General features: G+C 41.7%; 1 protein-coding gene and 1 long non-coding RNA gene across 4 annotated transcripts in view; one reads left to right on the top strand and one right to left on the bottom strand.

The window, feature by feature from the left end:
- The window catches only part of SNX13 (sorting nexin 13), a 122,735-nt gene extending 114,508 nt beyond the window's left edge, over positions 1-8,227 (top strand). For all 3 annotated transcript variants that reach the window (XM_072650837.1, XM_072650838.1, XM_072650836.1), the window contains 3 exons: positions 72-140; positions 2,583-2,695; positions 4,700-8,227. In XM_072650837.1, the coding sequence (XP_072506938.1) occupies positions 72-140; positions 2,583-2,695; positions 4,700-4,947 (430 nt within the window). In that variant the 3' untranslated portion in view covers positions 4,948-8,227. The remainder of the gene's footprint in view (positions 1-71; positions 141-2,582; positions 2,696-4,699) is intronic.
- LOC140532410 (uncharacterized) lies at positions 7,333-18,073 on the bottom strand. The gene is made up of 3 exons (XR_011976503.1): positions 17,925-18,073; positions 10,445-10,550; positions 7,333-9,707 (listed from the first exon to the last, which is right to left on the bottom strand). It is a non-coding gene; the product is annotated as an uncharacterized lncRNA (long non-coding RNA).
- Between the last annotated feature and the right edge of the window lie 2,166 nt (positions 18,074-20,239).

The raw sequence follows: 20,239 nt of genomic DNA, 5'->3' as shown, positions 1-20,239 counted from the left end.
GTCTTGCTAGTTATGGGATGATGGGATTGCTTATGTTACGGGATTGCTCACTTACATTTTTTTAATTGCAGAAAAATCGTTGACCATGTTGATTGGATGACCTCACCTGAGCAAGTTGCTGATTCTGTCAAACGTTTCAGGTATCACTCAGATATATCTTGGGGCATTAAAAATGCAGCCTGGTTGTCAGCACAGCTCCTCTTTCTCAATGCCTTCTTTATGACAGCCTTGTGAATTAGGGAGCTCAAGTTGTTATTCTCCCCATTTTGCAGATGAGGAAACTGATTCTCAGAGGGGGAAAAAGGCAGCGACTTGCCCATGGTCACAAAGCTAGTAAGTGTCAGAGCCAGGATTTCTGTCCATGTCCTCTGACTCCATGTCAAGCTCTCTTTCCTCCCAGAGGAACTGTTTTCAGGGGCCTTATTCTTCAATATCAGGGACAGAAAGTTGAAGTTTGCCTTGGGTTTTGTGGGTATGGATTATCAGTGTTTTTTTGGCAGAGGAGGGGGATGAGTATCATTTCAGTTTAATAACTAACTTCCAGTGTTGGTCTTTCCCTGGTCGTGACATTGATTTTCATTAGGCATAAAAATTCTAAGACTTGACACTGGAACAGTCATTTCTCTTAAATGCATCCCCCACTCTAAAACCAATAAGAAGAATGTCCAAATAACCCTTGATTAACATTGTGGCAACATTGGCCAAATGGTTTTGCAGGGTCACAGGGGGTTGCTTGGGCCTCTGGTTTGCTTCACACGCCCAAGGATTCTTTTGTTTATTCACAGTCATGGAGAAGGGGCATAGACAATCCCAAATGGAAGAGTCAATAAATCCTTGCTTTGTTGGGAATCCTGTTTTGAATTTGTATTTATGTCTATATGTTTAATCAATTGGAACTCCCAGAGCCTCAAATACTGCCAAACCCTTTCTTAGAGAGTGCTGAAAATTTCCCATTTTGAATTTGGGAGTTTGGAAAATTCTCTGAGTCTTCCTTTGCATTCCCCATTCCCCAGTCCATTCTGAGAAGGGCCGGTATGTCCCTTCAGGTAATGCACAGAAACTGCCTTTTCATCACGCTGCCCTCTCACGCTTCCCTTTCTGTTGGTCTCTGCAGTTTCCAAGGAGCTGAACCTGAGCAGGAAGTGTGCATAGCACGGGGCTGGGGAACACAGCCCCTTCAGGATAGGGGCCCATAAGGCCCTGGCCATGTCAGAGTGGCTTCAGCCATAGAGCTTCCTCTCCCTAGGCATAGAAAATGGCAGTCAAACCTTGCTCTCAGGGTTGGTGGTGCAGGGTAGGCTGTGAGACATGGACAAGAGTCAGTGTAATGTAATTTAAAATATGATGAATGTCTAAAAAAGCTCAGAAGGGCCTGAGACATTTGTAGAAGGGGTCTTTCTAGCTGAGAAGCTGAGAGAGGACTGCCTGTAGAAGAAGTGGGAAGGCAGTGTTTGAGGAAAGGGAGATGGCATATAAAGGCCCAGAGGTAGAAAGCTGCTGGGACAGTGAATTGTCTGGTGTGACTGGGGCATCAAGTCCACAAAAGGGATCAAAGTGAAGTATGCTGGCAAGGGAGGTTGGGGCCTGACTGGGGAAGGCCTTGAATGTTAGGCAAAGGAGGCAGTCTCCCACTTCTCTCTGAAGATAGCCCACAGGAAGCAGCATCCTGAGTTTGACTGGCTCCACAGGAGGGACTGAAGAGCTCTCTCTTGATCTTCTTTCAGAAGCAGGAGAAAGTGTTGGATGAGAAGCCAAAGGGCTCAGGTCCCAGTCCTTGATTCTGCCACCTACCATAGAGTTCTGTGGCCTTGAACAAGTCACTTGACTTTCCCAGGCCTCAGCCTTCTCATCTGTATAGCTAGGAATTTGAATCAGATGGTCCCTTTGGGTTTGGTGATCTGCAGTTCTGGGTACCACATCCTTGAGGGAGAGGGGAGAAGAGAGATGGTCTCCAATGATGATCTTTGACAGCTGCACATTATAAAGATCAGGGTTGGGGAAGAGGGCACCGATCTCCGGGGAGATTTAGGTCTGGGGGAATTTAGTCCAGCTGGGAGAGATTTTGTGGCATGAAATGTGGCCATCCCAGAAGTGGGATGTCCTCTTCCTGTTGAGGGCAGAATGGCATCTTCAGACTCCACCTCATGGTAGCACATACTGAGTCTGTGCCCTCTTGCACCAAACCCTTCCTTCACATTGTCACATGGAGACTGTGGGAATGACACCACATGTGACCTGACCCCCCTCTTTTGGCACTTGGCCATGAATGAATACAAGTTTGGGTGGGTGTATAGACAAGGGAACACACGCCACCATGTTCCCTGTTGGCTTGTCTGTTAGCCTCTCAAGGACAGGGATGCTGTGAGGCTTCTCTGCCTTCCCACTCTATTCTCTCCCAGTCTGGTAGAAGCCCAAGGAACATTGAAATGCATGTGCTCACACACGCGTACATGCACACACATACGACAATGGATTGTCTCTCCTCGTGTGAATATTTGTATTTTATAAGGTGGCTTAGGGTAGTTTGGGGGAACTAGCAATGTTCTTAGACATTAATTTTTGTTCTCTTTCTTTTTGAATAGAGATGCCTTTTGGCCAAACGGCATTTTAGCGGAGACTGTGCCGTGTAGGGACAAGGCTATCAGGATGAGAACCCGAGTTGCAGGCAAAACAAAACTTCTTGAGATAATGCCTGGTGAGTAGCCAGCTTTGTGGGCTCCTTTAGGACCACTGGATGGCATGGTATCTTCTGGGTGTGTGCAATAGCGCCTTCTTACTTTGGATCTCACCCCAGGCTGGTTTTGTAGGGGTACAGCATTGAAGAGAGCAGTCAGTGACAGCACTGACCAGGGGGTCTCCCAGTTCAGTGGGAGATCTGGATTCGTGCTTGGGATAAGGCTTAGACTTCACTCAGCCTGAACTTGTAACAGTCCAGGAGGAAGGGTCCACCAACCAAGATGGGGAGAAAGATTGGAAGAATTCATCCTGACATCCTTATGGTAAAGAGGAAAATATTTGATTTGATTAAACAAACTTTCAAGCTCCTTAAAAAGATCCATGTACTTAGAAGTGTACAACTAGCCAGTCATTTGTGAGTGTGTTCATTAAAGAAGGTATCCCCAAAGGAATTCTGCACAGCAGTCCTCTGTCTGCTGGAGTTCTTACTGTCTGTACCTGAAACGCACAAAACTTCAGTTTCAAGTAACTTTTGATCATCGAACAAGATTTTCATTCAGAATAATGAACTTTTTTGCCATCGCCTCTTGAGTGTTTGCTTTAGCCCCTCGCCATTTCTCAGTGTCTCCAAGAGGTCCCAGGAAAGTCTTATCTGAATTTTCCCTGTGCCCTTTTCCAGTAGAAATTAAAATGAAAAGAGTATTTCGTATGTAACAACCACAGATTATAATAGTTCTACTGTTATTTTCAAATTTTTACAACAGTGCATTGATTACCTTTGTATGAGATATACTTTTCTCAACATACTTTTAAAAATGATCAAATAGATGTTACTGCTGCCTTTATTTTCATTATGAACTTCAAACCACAAAAGAATCCTAGGAGATAAGAATTTTTCATTCATCCCCACATCACAGTGATTGTGTGAAGAATTGAGAGGACAAAGTCTGGGGGGCCTTGGAGCCGAGAGAGCTAATGTCCTCCTTGCTAGGAAGTTACATGTCACAAGGAGAATTGTGCCTCACAACAGAGCAGAGCAAAGCCTCTTCATCTTCCATTTGACTGTGGAAACTGACTCCTCCCTCCCTCTTTAGGAATCACTAAGTTGGTGCCAGGCTGGGCTGCTTTGTCCCTTTTTAGATGTCCTAGGGCCTTCCCTCCCTCCTTGGACACTCAGTGTTTTGGGCACCAGGCTCATCCATGTCTGTGCCCATTCTGTTGCCTTTAGCTTTCCTGAGCCTCCCTGTGAGTGACCTCCCCCATGCCCAGGTTCTGCTTTCAGTTCCCACCTCAGGAGATTGCTCCTCAGTCTCTTCCAAAGTGTAGCTTTTCCATGTCACTCCCTCACTTAGAATCCTTTCATGGCTTCTCATTGCCTGTCCCATGTAGTGCAGAGCGAACAGCTCCATCCAGGCCTCTCCTTAGTCTGGTCCCTGCATCTGTTCCAGGCTCATTGCCGCTCCAGTAAGCTGGTGCTGGAGCCATGTGGGTTTGGTCATGCTTCCTCAAACGGGCCTCCTGTCTGCCCTTCTCACCTTCACTTGCTTCAGCTGTCCCTTCTTCCCTGCCTGGCCCAGGGACATGGCAGTTGTAGCTTGTTGGAAGAAATGCCCTGCAGACTTGGGCCTGACAAGGAAACACAGAAGCCCTCCATCCTCTTCTCATTGTAATCAATTGCCCTGGTCAGACTCACCTCCATGAAGCCTTCCTACAGCTCCAAGGAGATAGTTCTTTCTTCTTCCCAACTTGTGTAGCCCCATTTGGGGTCCTCTTCTAGCTCCAACGGGGTTGATGATAGTCTTTTGTGTCTTATCACGCAAGCCCATAAGCATCCTGGGGCTGAGATCCAGCTGTGTGTGTCTGCATTCTTCATAGTGCCTGGTGCAGGTCCTAGAATCAGGAAGTTCTCCTGTGTATAAGTCCCTGAATGAATGCAGTGTTCATGCTTAGCTTATTGGGAGCAACTTAGAAAATAGGTTCATTTCTTTGGTTTTTCAAAGTGAATGTTCTTTCCTCTCTTTAGATGAGTTGAAGCACATCATTGGAGCCGAAACAACGCGGAAAGGCATTCTGCGTGTTTTTGAGATGTTTCAGCACAACCAGTTGAATAAAAGAATGGTCTATGTCTTCTTGGAGGGCTTCCTAGAAACCTTATTTCCCCAGTATAAATTCCACGATCTCTTCAACAAACTGCATTCACGGTCCAAGCAGATGAGAAAGTACAAGCAGAGACTGCAGACAGCACCACCACCCTCTCTGCAGAAGAGGTGACCCTGTAGGCGGAAGCCAGGGTCGGCTTATCTGGGATGGACGCTGGGTAGGGCCTTTGGGACATCCCTCCTGGTCACGGGGTCTGCTCCAGTCTTGTAGTGTCACACGTTAGCCCATTAGTACATCCATGAGACCTGGGGTTCTGCTCATCTTCACCCATCGTCCCACCAGGACCGCCACAGGCAGACGGGCGTCTGAGCGCCTCTTCCTGACTGAGGAAGCCTCATCCAGCCCTGCGCCAGAGAGTACGTATGGGAGGGGCTCACCACAAGGAGTGGGCTCTTGTCTGGGCACTGGGAGATTGTGCATTGGGCGGCTCGGGAGGAGGGCGCTCTGTTCTGCATTAGGACTGTTGAGATCTAGACCAGCATTCCTTCGAGGAAGGCATAGCCATGAAGGCAGTGTTACAGAACAGAGTGCTCCCCAAAGCATGGACTGACGGTTAAGAAACCTGATTCTTTCACCCTAATTAACTATACTCTTGTGATGTGAAGAAATAAAACTGGGTAACATTAGAATCCGGTTGTATTTGTTATTCAGTGGAATAAGCAGAATGTCCCTTTTATGTGTAGGAGGCGCTCGAAGGGCCCTCATTAGCTCTGGCAGCCCAATGGACTGGTCCTGTTGGGACAGAGAAGGGAGCCTGCGCGGAGGCCCTGTGTCTCCAGGGGCCAGCGGGGTTGCACCAAGAGCCGCCTGGCCCAGGGACATGGCAGTTGTAGCTTGTTGGAAGAAATGCCCTGCAGACTTGGGCCTGACAAGGAAACACAGAAGCCCTCCATCCTCTTCTCATTGTAATCAATTGGAGTTTCACCAAACCAGAGTTAGATTGTTAGGTTTGCTACTCACCAAAAAAGATTTTTAATGAGCGTCATTCGTCATATGCAAATGGACAAGTTCCTAAATCCACCACGATGTACATAGATGAAAATAAAGAATGGAGACACAACTATGATATTTTTTTAAGTATTTTTTTTATTTTTTTGTGTAATGTAAAGTTTAAAGAAGCTCTACAGAAATCCCTCAGTCTGTCCCTTTAATTCCCTGAAATAATTCTATACTAGGAAGAAGCGAATGTGCACTGTCACTCTTTGGGGACCTCTGAATAGCCATCATGAGGGTCAAGGGTCGCTTCTGCGCAGATAGCCATGTTCCCACTAACTGAGGGTGGGGAGGGTGAAGTTCTTTTAAAAATATTTAACACTACAAGCTGAAGAGTATGAAGCTACTTTACCAGATCACTGAGCCAAGATCCTGGCAGGGATGGAGCCCCCAGGTGACAGCAATATATATGTATGTATGGATGTGTATATCTCCAGCTAAGAGAAGGGCTCTAGGCATCCAAGGCCCAGTTATTTGAGAGCTTTAAGGGTCAGAAAACACCCCTTCTTGGTTTTCTTTTTCTCTCTTGGAATCTATTTTAAGCCTATTAATGCAATGAAGCCTTTCTTTTAAATATTTGTCATAGTAATCATGTTTATTGCTGATGTCATCATGCATACTTGCAGTATATGAGAATTAACATCTGTTGCATGTCTTCAAAACTACATAAATGAAGTACCCTAAAAGGGAGAAATCCTGAGGACTTGTAGATTTGTTTTTTCCTAAGATGGATGGGTTTTCCTCCCTAGACTTTAAAATAATGATTGGTGAAGTGTGTCCATCCATAGGAAGGAACAGCTTGGCCACTAGAAAAATTACTTTCATGCCCCCTCCTCCCCATTGTCATTGTGACAGTTTTGAAAATATGAGTGAGGTTAGTTTTGTACAAATGATAGACTGTTCAAAGCAGCCAAGCGTGTACATGTGAAAGATGAACTCTCTATGTGTGAGAGACAGGCCATAAACCGTAGAAAGTGGTGTCCAAAAATACAGAAAGTCAGTATAGAACATCCCTGCCCCCAAAGAGAACCTGGGCACTATCTCACCAAAAGCTTTTTCTGAATAAATTGAATCACTTTTTACTAAAGAATTTATGGGTGGTATTTTCAGAGCAAGAATGTTAGATAATAGTTGGGCTAAAGCAGGGGCATCTTCTCTAAAGGGACCTGTGTTCTGGAGTTCAGAAAGAACCGTGGTCATGCTCAAATTCTAGAGATCTTCAAGTATCTTGGTCCAGCTGGGTGTTAAGTTCTTTAGTCCACAAATCAAGTATAGTGTACCACGTTCATAAAGGCATTGCATTAGTGCATCTATAAACATATACATATGTATATGTGTGTATGTGTATAAATGTATATGTGTGTGTATATACATACATATATGTGTGTATATGTATATATATATATGAAAGAAGATTTGTGTCTTCTGAGAGTTAATTTCCTAATATGGTTTATAAAGTCAGGGCTGCCTTTGGGCAAGAGCTGTCAAATATCATCTCCTTGAGGTTCTTGATTTGTTTTTTCTTTCGTTGTTGTTGCCGTTCTGTTTTGTTTTAAGACTATACGTGATTGAACGTGGAGAAAAATCCTCCCTGCCAACTTATGTGTTCTCTTACCCTGGAGAAAAATGTATCATTAGAATACAGCACTTAGACATATTGTAGTATCTGGGTGTTCTGAGTAGTTGCGGAAATAATTGTGCCATTGACCAAAAAATGCACTTGATTAGCCTTAATTTTCTTTTGAAGGGACATTAAAGTTTTTAAAATACTTCAGTTGGTTTGTTCTCAAGCTTGTGCTGCTGGTGTTTGCTATGATTAAACAGTTAATTTTAAGTGCTACCAGAATGTGTACCAACTTTTTAAGAAGTTAGCTATTTAAATTCCATAATCTAAAATTTAATTTTGTGCAATATTTTCATTTAACGCATGTGAATTTGAATAATTGTAAAATAAATGAATTTTTAATGTTTTGGGACATAGGTTAAACTGTCTTCTTAACCCAACAACTTGCATTCTGTTGTTGCTGCATCTGTTTATTTAAAAGACTTGTTTTAAAAGTCTTGTATGTCATACTCCTTGTAAAATTCTCTTGCATTGATGAATTTCGCTTGGGGGAGAGTGGCCGCTGTGTTCTGAGGGCAGACTCTGCCGAGCACATGTGAGGGATAGAGCTGGTAAAGACGCCCTGCGCGTCCGTCTGTACAGTCACTGTCAACTGTGTGCCTCGTTGTTCTATCGATACTTATTCCCCTTCAGCAAAGAACAGACTTCAATTAAAGTATCAGTCATTTATTGAACTGGAAAAAAAAGAGTAAAATTTTTATTTGGGGTTTACATTATGTTCTGTCCATTAGGAAAGCTGAAAAATATTACACTAATAAAGTATTAACAAATTTCTTTTGGTTGAGTGCATATAATAATTGCTGATGTATTGACACCTTAAACATCCTGTCTAACATTATTAATGTTCCCTGAAAACACATGGGGGCAGACAGTGCTCTGAGAACAAGGAGAGCTTTGGTGTCTGCAAAGTGCTTTCATGATAATACTGAGAAGTTTTCATTTCTAATGTGCTGAACACCAGTAGATACAGCCCACATCAACAAAAGGTTCTGTGGTAGGGGTGGGGCGGGTCCTTAATGTTCATGACTGTAAAGGGGGCCTGTTATCACAAAAAATGGAGAATTTGGAGGGCAGACATGCACTGTACCAGGAGCATCCGTCTTTACAGATAAGTACAATAATGATACAGACAAAACTAACACATAGTGATTAGGGAAAAGAAACAGTAAGTGCCGGAGGAATCCGGAATCCACCACAGTTGTGGCTGGCCAAGGTTAGCTCAGGCTGGAGATCCCTCCTGGCTAGGCAGGAATCGGGAAGTACTGCAGTGAAAATGGCATCTCTTTGTTCCCCTCAACACAGACTTTCTTTCTTGGACCCAACCCAGCACTTTGTTCTGGCCCTCTCCAGGGCCCTTATCATGAATGTGGTGCTGTAATTATCCAGGCCTGGGTTGTTCTCCTTTGACTATGAACTCCTCAAGTCTGCTTAAATCAGTCCACTGAGCACTTAGTACCCATTACATGGGAGAATGTGGCCCATTTTTCCATTCTACCTAACCTGGTGTGGATGTAAGGCCAAAAGAATGTCCAAAGGTTATCTAAAGCAGTAAGTTTATTAATAATTGGAAAACATAAAAGTTCTCAGTATCTTTGCTAAAGAATGTATGAACCTCACTCAGAATGCCATCTTCTGCAGTTACTGTACAGATAAAGTCCTCTGATGGAGATGAAGGGAGGGCAGGGGTGGTGTTGAGAAAGATGTGTCACAGGTGAGACATGAACCCAGGTTTTTCTGATTGAAGTTGGCCTCTTTCCCACTAAATCACACTGCCTCCCCTCAAGGAAATTGTCTCTCCTCTCATAATTGTTGATCATGATAAAAATAATTCTGTCCTTATTTGGTTGTTGGGAGATAATCAAGAAGATGGTTTCGTAGGCCAAAGGTAAGTGTCCGTTCTACATAGCCCTTCCTAAAGGAGTTAGGGATAGTGAGGGCTGACAGTCCACTTTGCCTTGAGCCTAGCAGACAAAAAAGGGAGCAGTGTAAAATAAGTTTGGAAAGATAGGCTGGATCTAGGTGGTGGAAGGCCTCGGATTGCCCTGTTAGCAATGGGCAGCCATTGAAAACTGAAGCATAGGAGTGATACGATCATCCCTGCACATTAGGAAGACGGTCTGCAAGATGTGTGGAGGACAGGCTGGCGAGGAAGGAGATCAGTTAGGAGGCTACTGCAGAGGTCTGCGGGGAGGAAGAGCTGGGCTTGAACTGGGCTGCTGGCTGTGTAAGTGGAGAGGAAAGAAGCACGGGCAGCCTTGTGGAGGGAAGAACAAGACTTAGTGACAGCAACTTAGTAAACATTAAGTGCCTACTGTGGGTCAAGGACTGCACCACATTCTGAGGATACCGAAAGAGTCAAAAGACAGGCCCTGCTCCCAAGTATCTCCCAGGCCCAACATGGGAATCATTGGCCATTATATCTAAAAACAGTGCTTCTGCAGCCTCTGGTGTCACCAATGAATGTCTGCCAAATTCCTGACTTAACATGAGTCAATCTCATTGTTTCAAAACCTAAGTCTCTTCTAGAATGCATTTAGCCCCTCCATCAGTGCATATGGCAAAGATGGCCAGTGGAGAATGGTTACTGTCCGTCCCACTCTATCCTTGACCCTTCTGATAGTGTGCCTTCAGGCTCCCTGGGCCTCAGTTCCTCATCTATAAAATGAGGGGGTTGTACCAGGTGGTGTCTGAGCTTCCTTCCTGCTCTAAACCCAGGGTCTGCTGAATTGTGGTCCCCATCGCCTCGCTCTGAAAGCTCAAGGCATTTACAAAGTCATCATTTTTTTGAGAGTTAAAGAGAGGGAGCCATGCTCAGCTACATCCTTTGTCCTCTGAAAATGAACCTAGGCCAAATTAAGCCTCAAGTCTCCATCTTGGTGCCCCAGCTTTGTTTTCGTAGAAGTTGGTTCCCCTGTGGAAGTCCAGATGTCCCAGATGTTTGCCCCGTCTGCTCTAAATCCATGCTGGTAAGTCAAAGTCTGAAAGTATTACCTCATTTACTTGCTGACTCACTTGGCCTCAGAAAGTTCAGTGTCTGCCTTCATTGCAATTAGCATTTCAGTTGTTAGCCTTCAGGAACCATGCACTTGATGGAAATCTGGAAAAGCAGGACAGTTTCCAGATATGTAAATCAAACATGCCTTGATATGAGGGCTCTGCATGATATGAGGAGAGGAGGCTAGTCAGTCAAACCTGAGTTCAAATCCCACTTCTGAGGCTCGCCACCTGTGTGACCATGAGCAAATTGGGTCATCTCCCTGGGCCTCAGTTTGATCATTTGTATAATTAAAGGTCTCAGACAAATTGTCTGTTGAGGTCTCTTCTATCTTTAAATCCTTAATTCTATGAAAATGACTTGAATGGAGGGGAGGGGGCAATTGCAACTGTGTGTTTCACTTTGGTGGCTGAAAAAGGATGGGAGCATTGGAAGATGGTTTGGGTCCCTCCTAAATGTTTAAAATGTGTCCATTTATGGTAGGAGGGCAGAAGGTAGCTGACAATGTGATGCAACAAACTCATCACCATTTATTTCAAGTATATTTTCCTTTTAGAATTCCTGCTAAAGTCCTCAGAAGAAAGGAAATCTAATTAAATTATAAAAATACCATGAAACCAGTTTTCTTAAAGATTTAGTAGTTTGATATCCTCAAATGGTCAACCTGGATCATAATCCACTTTATGAAACAGCATTTTCTGTTTCCTCCCCACCATTAGTGCTAAAAGTCTCCAAATTAATGGAGTTGGCTGACACTGGGTGCCACATTTGAACTTCTACATCACATGTGCTGATGAGAATGGTTGTGTCCATTTTCCTGACTTCTAAAAATCAGGCTGTGATCCTCAAAACCATCAGGAACTGACTTTAAAGTTTGCATTTTCTTAGTCGTTTTTCAGTCGTGTCTGACTCTTCATGACCCCATTTGGAGTTTTCTTGACAAAGATACTGGAGTGGTTTGCCATTTTTTGTGTTACATCTTTCTGGAGAATTTGGTATAGATCTGACTGGTGCTGCCATTGGGTGAAGGATGTGATATTTATTTTCCCATAGCTCTTTCAAGTAAAGCCCTTCTCTCATAACTCCCTTGTTGAGATAATGCAAGCAGTGATTTCCCATTTAATAGATGAAGAAATGGCTTCATCAGTCACCAAGCATTTATTAAGCACTTAATATATACCACATTTGATAGGTGCTGGGGATCATGGTCTCAAGGAGCTGCCATTCTGTTGAGAGGTAGTCGCTAATGATAGAGAAAATTTGTGGGTGGGGGCCCGGTAAAAGATAACAAGAGGTACATTCTAGGGATGGGTCCCGCTAGGGAAAAGGCAGAAATGGGAGGTGAAGTATTATCTCTGTCTCTCTGGTTGGAGGATGGAGCCATCAACTCCCCCACCTCCATTGAAGGAGGGAACCTGGCTCAGAACACCTCTTCATCTCTCCCCTGGTTGCACTACTCTGAGACATCTCTGACTTTTCTACCTCGCCACCATGTTAGACATCGCTCCTCCCCCTTTACAACTTTTTGTGTGTCCCTCTCATCAGAGTGTGTATTTTTTGTAATTGTATCCCAGCACTTCATACAGTCTCTGGCACATCATAGTTTCTTGAAAAGTATTTATTGACCATTTGTTGTGGATGAGAAACAACAGGCATTTGAGATTGACTGGACTGTAAATCATGAGGAAGGAAGTCATGTGCACAGTTTGGAAAGGCACTTTGGGGCCAGGTTGGTAAGAACTCTGAATGCCAACCAGGAGTTTATCTTTGATCATAAAGATAACAGGAAGCATTGAAGTCTGTTGCACAGGAACGGTCGGTGGTCAGATCGTACATTAGGAAAATCCCTCGGACAGCTATGTGTAAGACCTTCTGGAATGGAAACAGTTGGGACAGGGAGAGCAATTAGGAGAGAGGTAATGAGGGCTTGGACCAGGGTTGTGGCTGTGGGAGCAGACAATGGGATGATGGACAAGGAATGTGGATTCAGGAGCAAGATTTGGTGACTGGGTGGATGTCAAGGGACAGGGGAGACTGAGTGCAGAGGCAAGGTGGCACTGGGGTTGTGGAACATGAATGATTAAAGATGACTTACAGCCACACAGCTAGTAAGTGTGTGTATCAGCATGTGAATTTAGTTCTCCTAATCATCTTGTTCACTGCTTTCATTTTATTGATGAGGTGCAGGGATTTGTCTAAGGTCCAACAGGGGACAAGTGTCAGTGACAGGATGGAACTTAAATCTGTTGGTCTTTGCACTGTGCCAGAAGCTAGAAGGGACCTTAGAGATCCACCTTTTATTTCCTAGATGATAATTTGTATTTCCATCACACTCCGGGTTTTCAAAGTACTTTCCTCATAAACCCCCTGTGAGATAGGAAGGGTGCTCTTACCTCCCCTTTATAGGTAAGGAAATAGAGGTTCAGGGTTCATGGGACCCCTCCAGGACCATCTCAGGAGTCAGTAGAATGGCTCCCCACTATAGCCCTGTGGACAGCAAGGCAGCTTGAAGTGTCTGATCTGCTCTTTTCCTCCTGGCTTTCCCCACCACCAGCCTCCCAGACCTGACCCTTTTGAGATCTGAGGATTGGAAATCAATGTCTAGTTAAATATTAGATGATGCTTCTCCAGGATGATTAACACTGTGGCTCTTCCTTCCTTTGTTCCATTCTTGTCCTTCCTCTTTCCCATTTTCACTGGATTGTGTTGTGCCATGGGTGGTTAGCAGTGAGCAGGGTAAGTACTCAGTTAACTGCAGTCACGAAGAGGTATCTGGGAAACTTTGCTCTATCACATTAACATTCTTGTCATGAGACTGTGGTTAATTCTAACATTATCCAGGTACCAACCTTCAGGAATTCAGTTTTCCTGCAATAGTTAATCACATGTGTAAATGTCCCTGAAGGCTGGCTAACAAGCGGGCTTGGGATCCATCACCTTGTTGTGCTTCCTGCTTGCCAAGGACTTCCAGTCAGCTTCATCGCAGGAAGCTGGTTTCCCTCTACTGGCCCTACAATGTAGGTCAACCTTTCTTGAGTGTGTTTCCTTGGCATGTTGTTAGCTTTGACGCCCAGATGACTTCATTTCTGTATATAGATGTTGCCCATGATTTGGGGGTGTTGCTGGAGCAAAAATGAACCTTCAAAGCACTTTCAGGAGCTCTTTTGGGATCAATTAGCACCCACAGGGCTTTGTGTTATGGCTTAATTAACCTTGATAATGCAGTCCACTGAACAAGTTGCTTTGTTTTGTTTTGGTTTGATTTTTTTTTTGAGTATTTTTGCTTTTTCTTTAAGGAGACATTGTTTTTACACTCGTATAATTAACTCTTGCTGAGTACATACAAGCTGAAAATTTCGGGGAAAAAAAATAAAATTCCTTGCAAGAATTCTCCATGGTAAGTCCTGGCCCTGTCTGATATTACAGACAGAAAGCCACCTTCACCCTCAGTGGTATTGAAGATCAGCCAACAGGTAAGACAATAAAGAACTCTAGCTATTTCATAATATGTATAATAAAGATTGGATAAATTCACAGAGAACTGAAAGGTTCGCCAAGCTCTTGACCTCTCTTAATGTATTGGAGCTTTACAACCACTGTCCTTATTTGAAAGATGAGAAAACTGAGTCCTAGACAGGGCAAGTGACTTCCCCAAGTTTGAACACATAGTTGATTTCACAGACAGAATGTGAGCCCAGCCGTGTCCTGACTCCAAGCCTGGCACCGTTTCCACATCCCTTGAGTTTGTTAGAGGCTATTCAGTCATGTTGAACCTTTGGCCTGATCCCAAATGACATGTTGGACTCCACTGTCTGTACTGTGACTGTGATTCAAGATATAAAGTTATCAAGATATAAAATTGAATTTGGGATCCGCCATTACGCTATGCTCTTAGTTATCAACTATTCTGTGCCTCTTCAGTCTACTTATTTTGAACATGAGAATAAAATGCCTGTTCCTTATTCCATCTCAAGGGGTGCCCAGGACATGTACTATTATAGTGATCTGAACTTCCAGGGCTGGAATGGAGAACTTTACTATGATGCCCTCTTGCATATGGGGCAAAGGATAGACACCAGGACCATGGTGCCATGACTACTAGGATAAAGAAAGCTTTCAGATTTTCATTAGGCCAATGGGAGTGCCCAGTTAAAGGGGCATTCATAGGTGATCTATTCTAATGCCTTCTTTAGTTGTAATGTAAAGGGCAGCTGGACTGGGAGTCAGAAGGACTCTCCCCTTTCCAGTCCATCCTTCACAAAACTGCCCAAAAATCTTCCTAAGAGGCTTGGAGTAACCATGTCACTGCTTTACTCAGAAATCTTCCCTGGTTCTCATTTTCCTCTGGAATAAAAGAGCAGCTCAGATTGGCACAAAAAAGCCTTGACAGCAGGTTGCAGCTCAGGTTCCCAGATGTCTGAGTCCACATTACTCCTCCTCAGACATGATCACCTATTTTTTATTCCCTGGATTTGACTTTTCATCCGCCTTTTCTGTGGCTTTGTCTCCAGTGCCTGGAATTGCCGACTCTTAGAATCCTCAGCTCTGGTTCCACGTCCTAAAAGAAGTCTTTCTCGATACCCCTTGCTGTTTATGGTCTCCATATCCTCAAATTATTTTGTATTGATTGATCTGTTTACAATTCTACTTTGCATCTCTCGGTGGAACATAAGCTCCTTGAGGCTGGTTTTCATTTCTGTCTACATGCTCCCAGCACCTAGCAGAGTGTCTTGTGCTGTGGTGACTCCTTTAAAATGTTGGTTGAATTTCATGTCATCTTTCTGGGACTCTGTTCCTTCATCTATGAAATGGTGATGGTATTTAGACTCCCCATCTCAGAGAAAATGCTTTCTAAACCTTAAAAGAACTATAGAAATGTGAGTTGACCACATAAAGCCCTCCTCACATGTGGATTTCATGAATACTACCCTAAGCTCAAGGCATATTGTGGGTATTGACCACTGAAAACAATAGGTTATGAGTCCTCATCAATACGTTTCTTCCACCAGTCAACAAAAAATACATAGTTCAAGGTTAAATCATTTTTAAAATTTAATTTTAAATACTGCATTAAGATAAATGAAAAGAAAAATTTCCCCTCTAAATGTAATGATACATACACTCTTCCATCACAAGTCAGTGATGAGGACACAGGAATGGAACATATAAAGATTGGTGACAACTTATGCCTTCAACAGATTTTTAAAAAATATATATTTTATTAATATCTTCTGTTTTTAGGTCACTAAATTTCCTAACATATTCCTCAAATTTCCAAACATCAAGAATCATAACACAGAAGAGGAAAGAAACAATTTAGCAAAACTAACCAAACGAAAGAAAACCTGATGCTCTTGGAAGCATTCTGCAGCCCATTCTTCTCTCACCCCTGAAAAGAAGGGAGAGAGACGCCTTTCTATATTTCTTCTTTGGGAATAAGCTTGATCGTTATAACTTCATAACATTCAATCATTGCATTGTCATTCTTGCCATTTATGACCTTGTAGTCATTGTGAATTTGGTATATTTCTTGTTTAGTTCACGTCTCCCCACACTTCTCTGTCTTCATTAGTGTCATGGAGTGAAAAAGCATCTATTACATGCTAACTGCGTGTGGCACAGCACTTCATCATATGTATCTTTTCTTATAGTACGGGAAAATTCTGTTTTATTAATGTCCTAAAATTTGTTTAGTCCTTCTCCACCTGATGGACATCTATTTTGTTTTCCGTTCTCTTCTACGACAAAAGTATAGCATAAATACTTTGCCATATATAGTCTTCTTGTTATCATTGACCTCGGTGTAGATGCCCAGCAGTAAAATCTCTGGGTCAAAGAATATAGACATTTTAATTAATTTCTTTTCATAATTCCAAATTGCTTTTCAGAGTGACATAGCCAATTCAGATATCTACCAACAGTAAATTAGTGTATAATCAAACTGTAATTAAAAGTGTAATATGTTTATTGATATAAGCATTTAAAGATATAAAATTTCCCTTAAGTACTGCTTTGGTTCCATTCTACAAGTTTTAGTATGTTGTCTCATTGTTGTCATTATCTTAATGATATTATTGATTATGTCTGCATTTTGCTCTTTGACCCACTTATTCTTTAGGATTAGATTATTTATTTTCTGCTTGTGCTTCTAAGACCCTTAATTTAATGTAATTTTTATTGCATTGTGGTTTTCAAAGGATGCATTTAATACTTCTGCTTTAATGCATTTGCAAAGTTTTTTTCTTTTTACTCTAATACATGTTAATTTTTGTGAAAATGCTATATACACCTGAGAAAAAAGGTATACTCCTTTCTGTTCTCATTTGGTTTAGCGTAGAAGTCTATCATAGCTAACTTTTCTAAAATTCTTTTTATCTCCTTAACTTCTTTCTTATTTTTTTGTCTGTTTGTTATTGTGTTTGTGTTTTTTTTTTTGGTGATTAGATTTATGTAGTTCTGAGAGAGGAAAACTGAGATCCTCCACTAGTATAATTTTACTATGTATTTCCTCCTGTAACTCATTTAATTTTTCCTTTGAGAACATGGATGCTATGCCATTTGGTGCATATCTCTTTAGTATCTGTATCACTTCATTTAGTATCTATATTACTCTGTTGTCTATGGTACCTTTTAGCAAGATGTAATTTCCCTGCTTATCTTTTAATTAGGTCCATTTTTGTTTTTTACTTTGTTTGAGATCATGATCACTGCCTCTGCTAAAAAGCATAATAGATTCTGTTCCAGCTGCTTAGTTTAACTCTATGTATGTCTTTCTGTTTTACATATGTATCTTATAAGCAATAGATTGTTGGATTCTGGTTTCTAATTCGTTCTGCTTTCAATTTCCATTTTTTAGGTGAATTCATCCCTTTTACATTCACAGTTATGATTACTATATATTTCCCTCCACCCTATCTTCTTCTTCTCTCTTTTTTTCACCCTGATCCTCCTTGGAAGTCTGTTTTTCTTCTGATCACTGCTTAACTTAATCCTGCCTCCCTTTTATCATCATTCCCCTACTTTCTCTTAGCCACATCCCTTCCTGCATCCCTGTTGGATAAGATAGATTACTAAATACACACACATACACACACACACACACACACACACACACACACATTCTTCCTTTTTTGAGTCAGTTCAGAAGAGAGTTCAAGTGTTGCCTGCCCCTCCACTTTTGCACCTCTATTATTTTAAAACTTCTTCCTTGCGTTCCTTTGTGTGTGTGTGTGAAATAATTTTCCCTGTTCTTCTCCCTTCTCCCTTCTCCTAGGGCATCCCTCCTTCTTACTACTCTTTTTTTCTTTAGATCATTCCAACATAATCACTTTCATCCATGCCCTCTATTCATGTAAATTTCTTCTAATTACCATAATAATGATAAAAGTTCCTAGGAGTTACATGTATCATCTTTCCATTCAAGAACGTAAACACTCTATCTTATTATGTCTTCTGTGATTTCTCTTTCATGTTTACCTTCTTCTGCTTTTTTGAGTCTTGTACTTGAAAGTCAGATTTTCTATTCAGCTCTGGTCTTTTCATCAGGAATACTTGAAAGTCTTTTATTTTGTTAAATATCCATTTCCCCCCAGAAGGATTGTACTCAGTTTTGCTGGGAAGGTTCATCTGGTTTGTAATCCTAGCTCCTTTGCATTCTGGAATGTCATATTGTGAGCCCTCTGCTCCTTTGCCACGGTAACTTCTGAATCTTGTGTGATCCTGGCTGTGGTTGCATGTTATCTGAATAGTTTATTTCTGGCTGCTTTCACTATTTTCTCCTTGAACTGGGAGCCCTGGGATTTGGTTATAATATTCCTGAGAGTTTTCATTTGGGGATCTCTTTCAGGGGGTGATTGGTGGATTTTTTTTGTCAATTTCTATTTTACCCTCTGGTTTTAAGATAATAAGAATTATTTTCCTTTTTTCATTTCTTGAAATATGATATCTAGACTTTTTCTATCATGCCTTTCAGGTAATTCAATAATTCTTAAATTATCTCTTCTTGTTCTATTTTCCATGTCAGTTCTTTTGCTGATGAGATATTTCACATTTTCTTCTATTTTGATTTTTTTTGTTTAAATTATTTTGTTGTTTCTTAATGTCTCATCATTAATTTTTTAAGAAATTATTTCCTTCAGTGAGCTTTTGTACCTCTTTTTCCATTTGACCAATTTTGCTTTTCAAGGAATTATTTTCATCAGTGATGTTTTGTACCCCCCCCTCTTTTTTTTTTTTTTTTTTTTTACCATTTGGACATTTTTAAAGTGTTATTTGTTTTTGTTTTTTGGTTTTGGTGCCTGTTTTACCAAGCTGTTAATTGTCTTTTCATAGTTTTTTCTTGAATCACTCTAATTTCTTTCCCCAATTTCTAATTTATCACTTTTATCTGGTTTTTAAATTTTCTTTTTTGCTCTTTCAGGAATTTTCCCCCCTTTGAGGCTTTGCCTGTAGCTGTTTTCATATCATTGTCTTCTTCTGAGTGTGTATTTTGATCCTGTTGCCATATTAGTTGTTTGATAATTTTTTCAGTCTATTTCTTGACCTTGAACTTTATCCTGGGGTTGGTCTCTGCTCATCTAGGGGTGAGAAAACACTGTTCCAAAATTCAAGTTTTTTCCCCACTGCTATTTTCAGAGTTATTTCTGGGGATCTGTAAATTTTCTGTGCTTCCAAGGTATAATAAGGTGGATCATATCTGAGTTATGATCAACAAATTCATTTTAGCTCCTATCAAGAGTGTTCATCTGTACAACTCATTATCAGATCAAGAGAATGGAACAGACAGATGAGAATACTCACTTAAATAATAGATTTCATAAATAAAAAGGGATTTGTGTGGAACAGGGAGAGGGATTTCCCCCATGGGTGAAAGTTGGTTGGGCTGTATGTTTGTGTGTATGTCCATTCACCAGGTGATGAAGCTAATGTTTTTCCTCCCTTCTGACTCAGTTCCTTAGTGTTCAATGCCAAAAGTGGAAAGTGAAGATATTTACCTGGAACCCAATTTGCCATGCTTCAAAGAAACTTCATTTGAGATGTTGGCCATCTTGTTGCTTGGCAGATAAAGACAATGAATTTTCTGGGAGTGTTTATTTACAACCTGTTCTTTTTTTTTTCATTACCATGAAGGACTCATGGGAGTCATTCTTTGGAATTGACCAACCTCCCTCTGGTTCCTTCTTTTGTAGTGTGATTTCACACTGTTAGAGAAGGTGTCTTTCTGTGTGAGGTTCACACATCACTTAGCAAGACTATTACATGAAAACTTTTCTCTTTTCCAGTTAATAAACTTTCTGCTTCAAATATAATTCACACAGTTTTAAAACTTCTGTCTACTCTGGGCTACCTGGGGTGGAGAAAGCAAAAGGCATTCATAACAACATACAGTAAGTTATCACCCTGTTCTTTTCAAAGTGAAGGATACAGCTAGTGCTTGGTGCTTAAAAATCCTTTTAACTTTGACCCTTCAATGGTTCTGCTATCTCATCCACATGGGCACTGCCCACAATATCCCATTTATTTCTGCCTGTCCTGTGCAACATTTGTCCACAGTCTCCCATAAATTCTCCTTGGAAACTTAACCCAATATGCTGAGGGCTTTCCTTTCAATCATGAAGGAAGGGTGCTGTCCCTAAGGTATCCCTCACTCTCTGTGTGTATGTGATCCATCCTTCTTTTAATTTTCCTATTTTCCTGGAATGTCATTCTTTATGCCATTTCCTTTGTAGAATTCCTTGCCTGCAGTTCAGACTACTCACCATCCCTCCCCTCTTCTGGGCCTTTTCACTGGC

This window comes from Notamacropus eugenii, chromosome 3 (genome assembly GCF_028372415.1).
Source record: "Notamacropus eugenii isolate mMacEug1 chromosome 3, mMacEug1.pri_v2, whole genome shotgun sequence".
In the NCBI taxonomy this organism is placed as follows: domain Eukaryota; kingdom Metazoa; phylum Chordata; class Mammalia; order Diprotodontia; family Macropodidae; genus Notamacropus; species Notamacropus eugenii.
The sequence above is the reverse complement of the archived record's forward strand: the minus strand, read 5'-3'. Positions and strand labels throughout refer to the sequence as shown.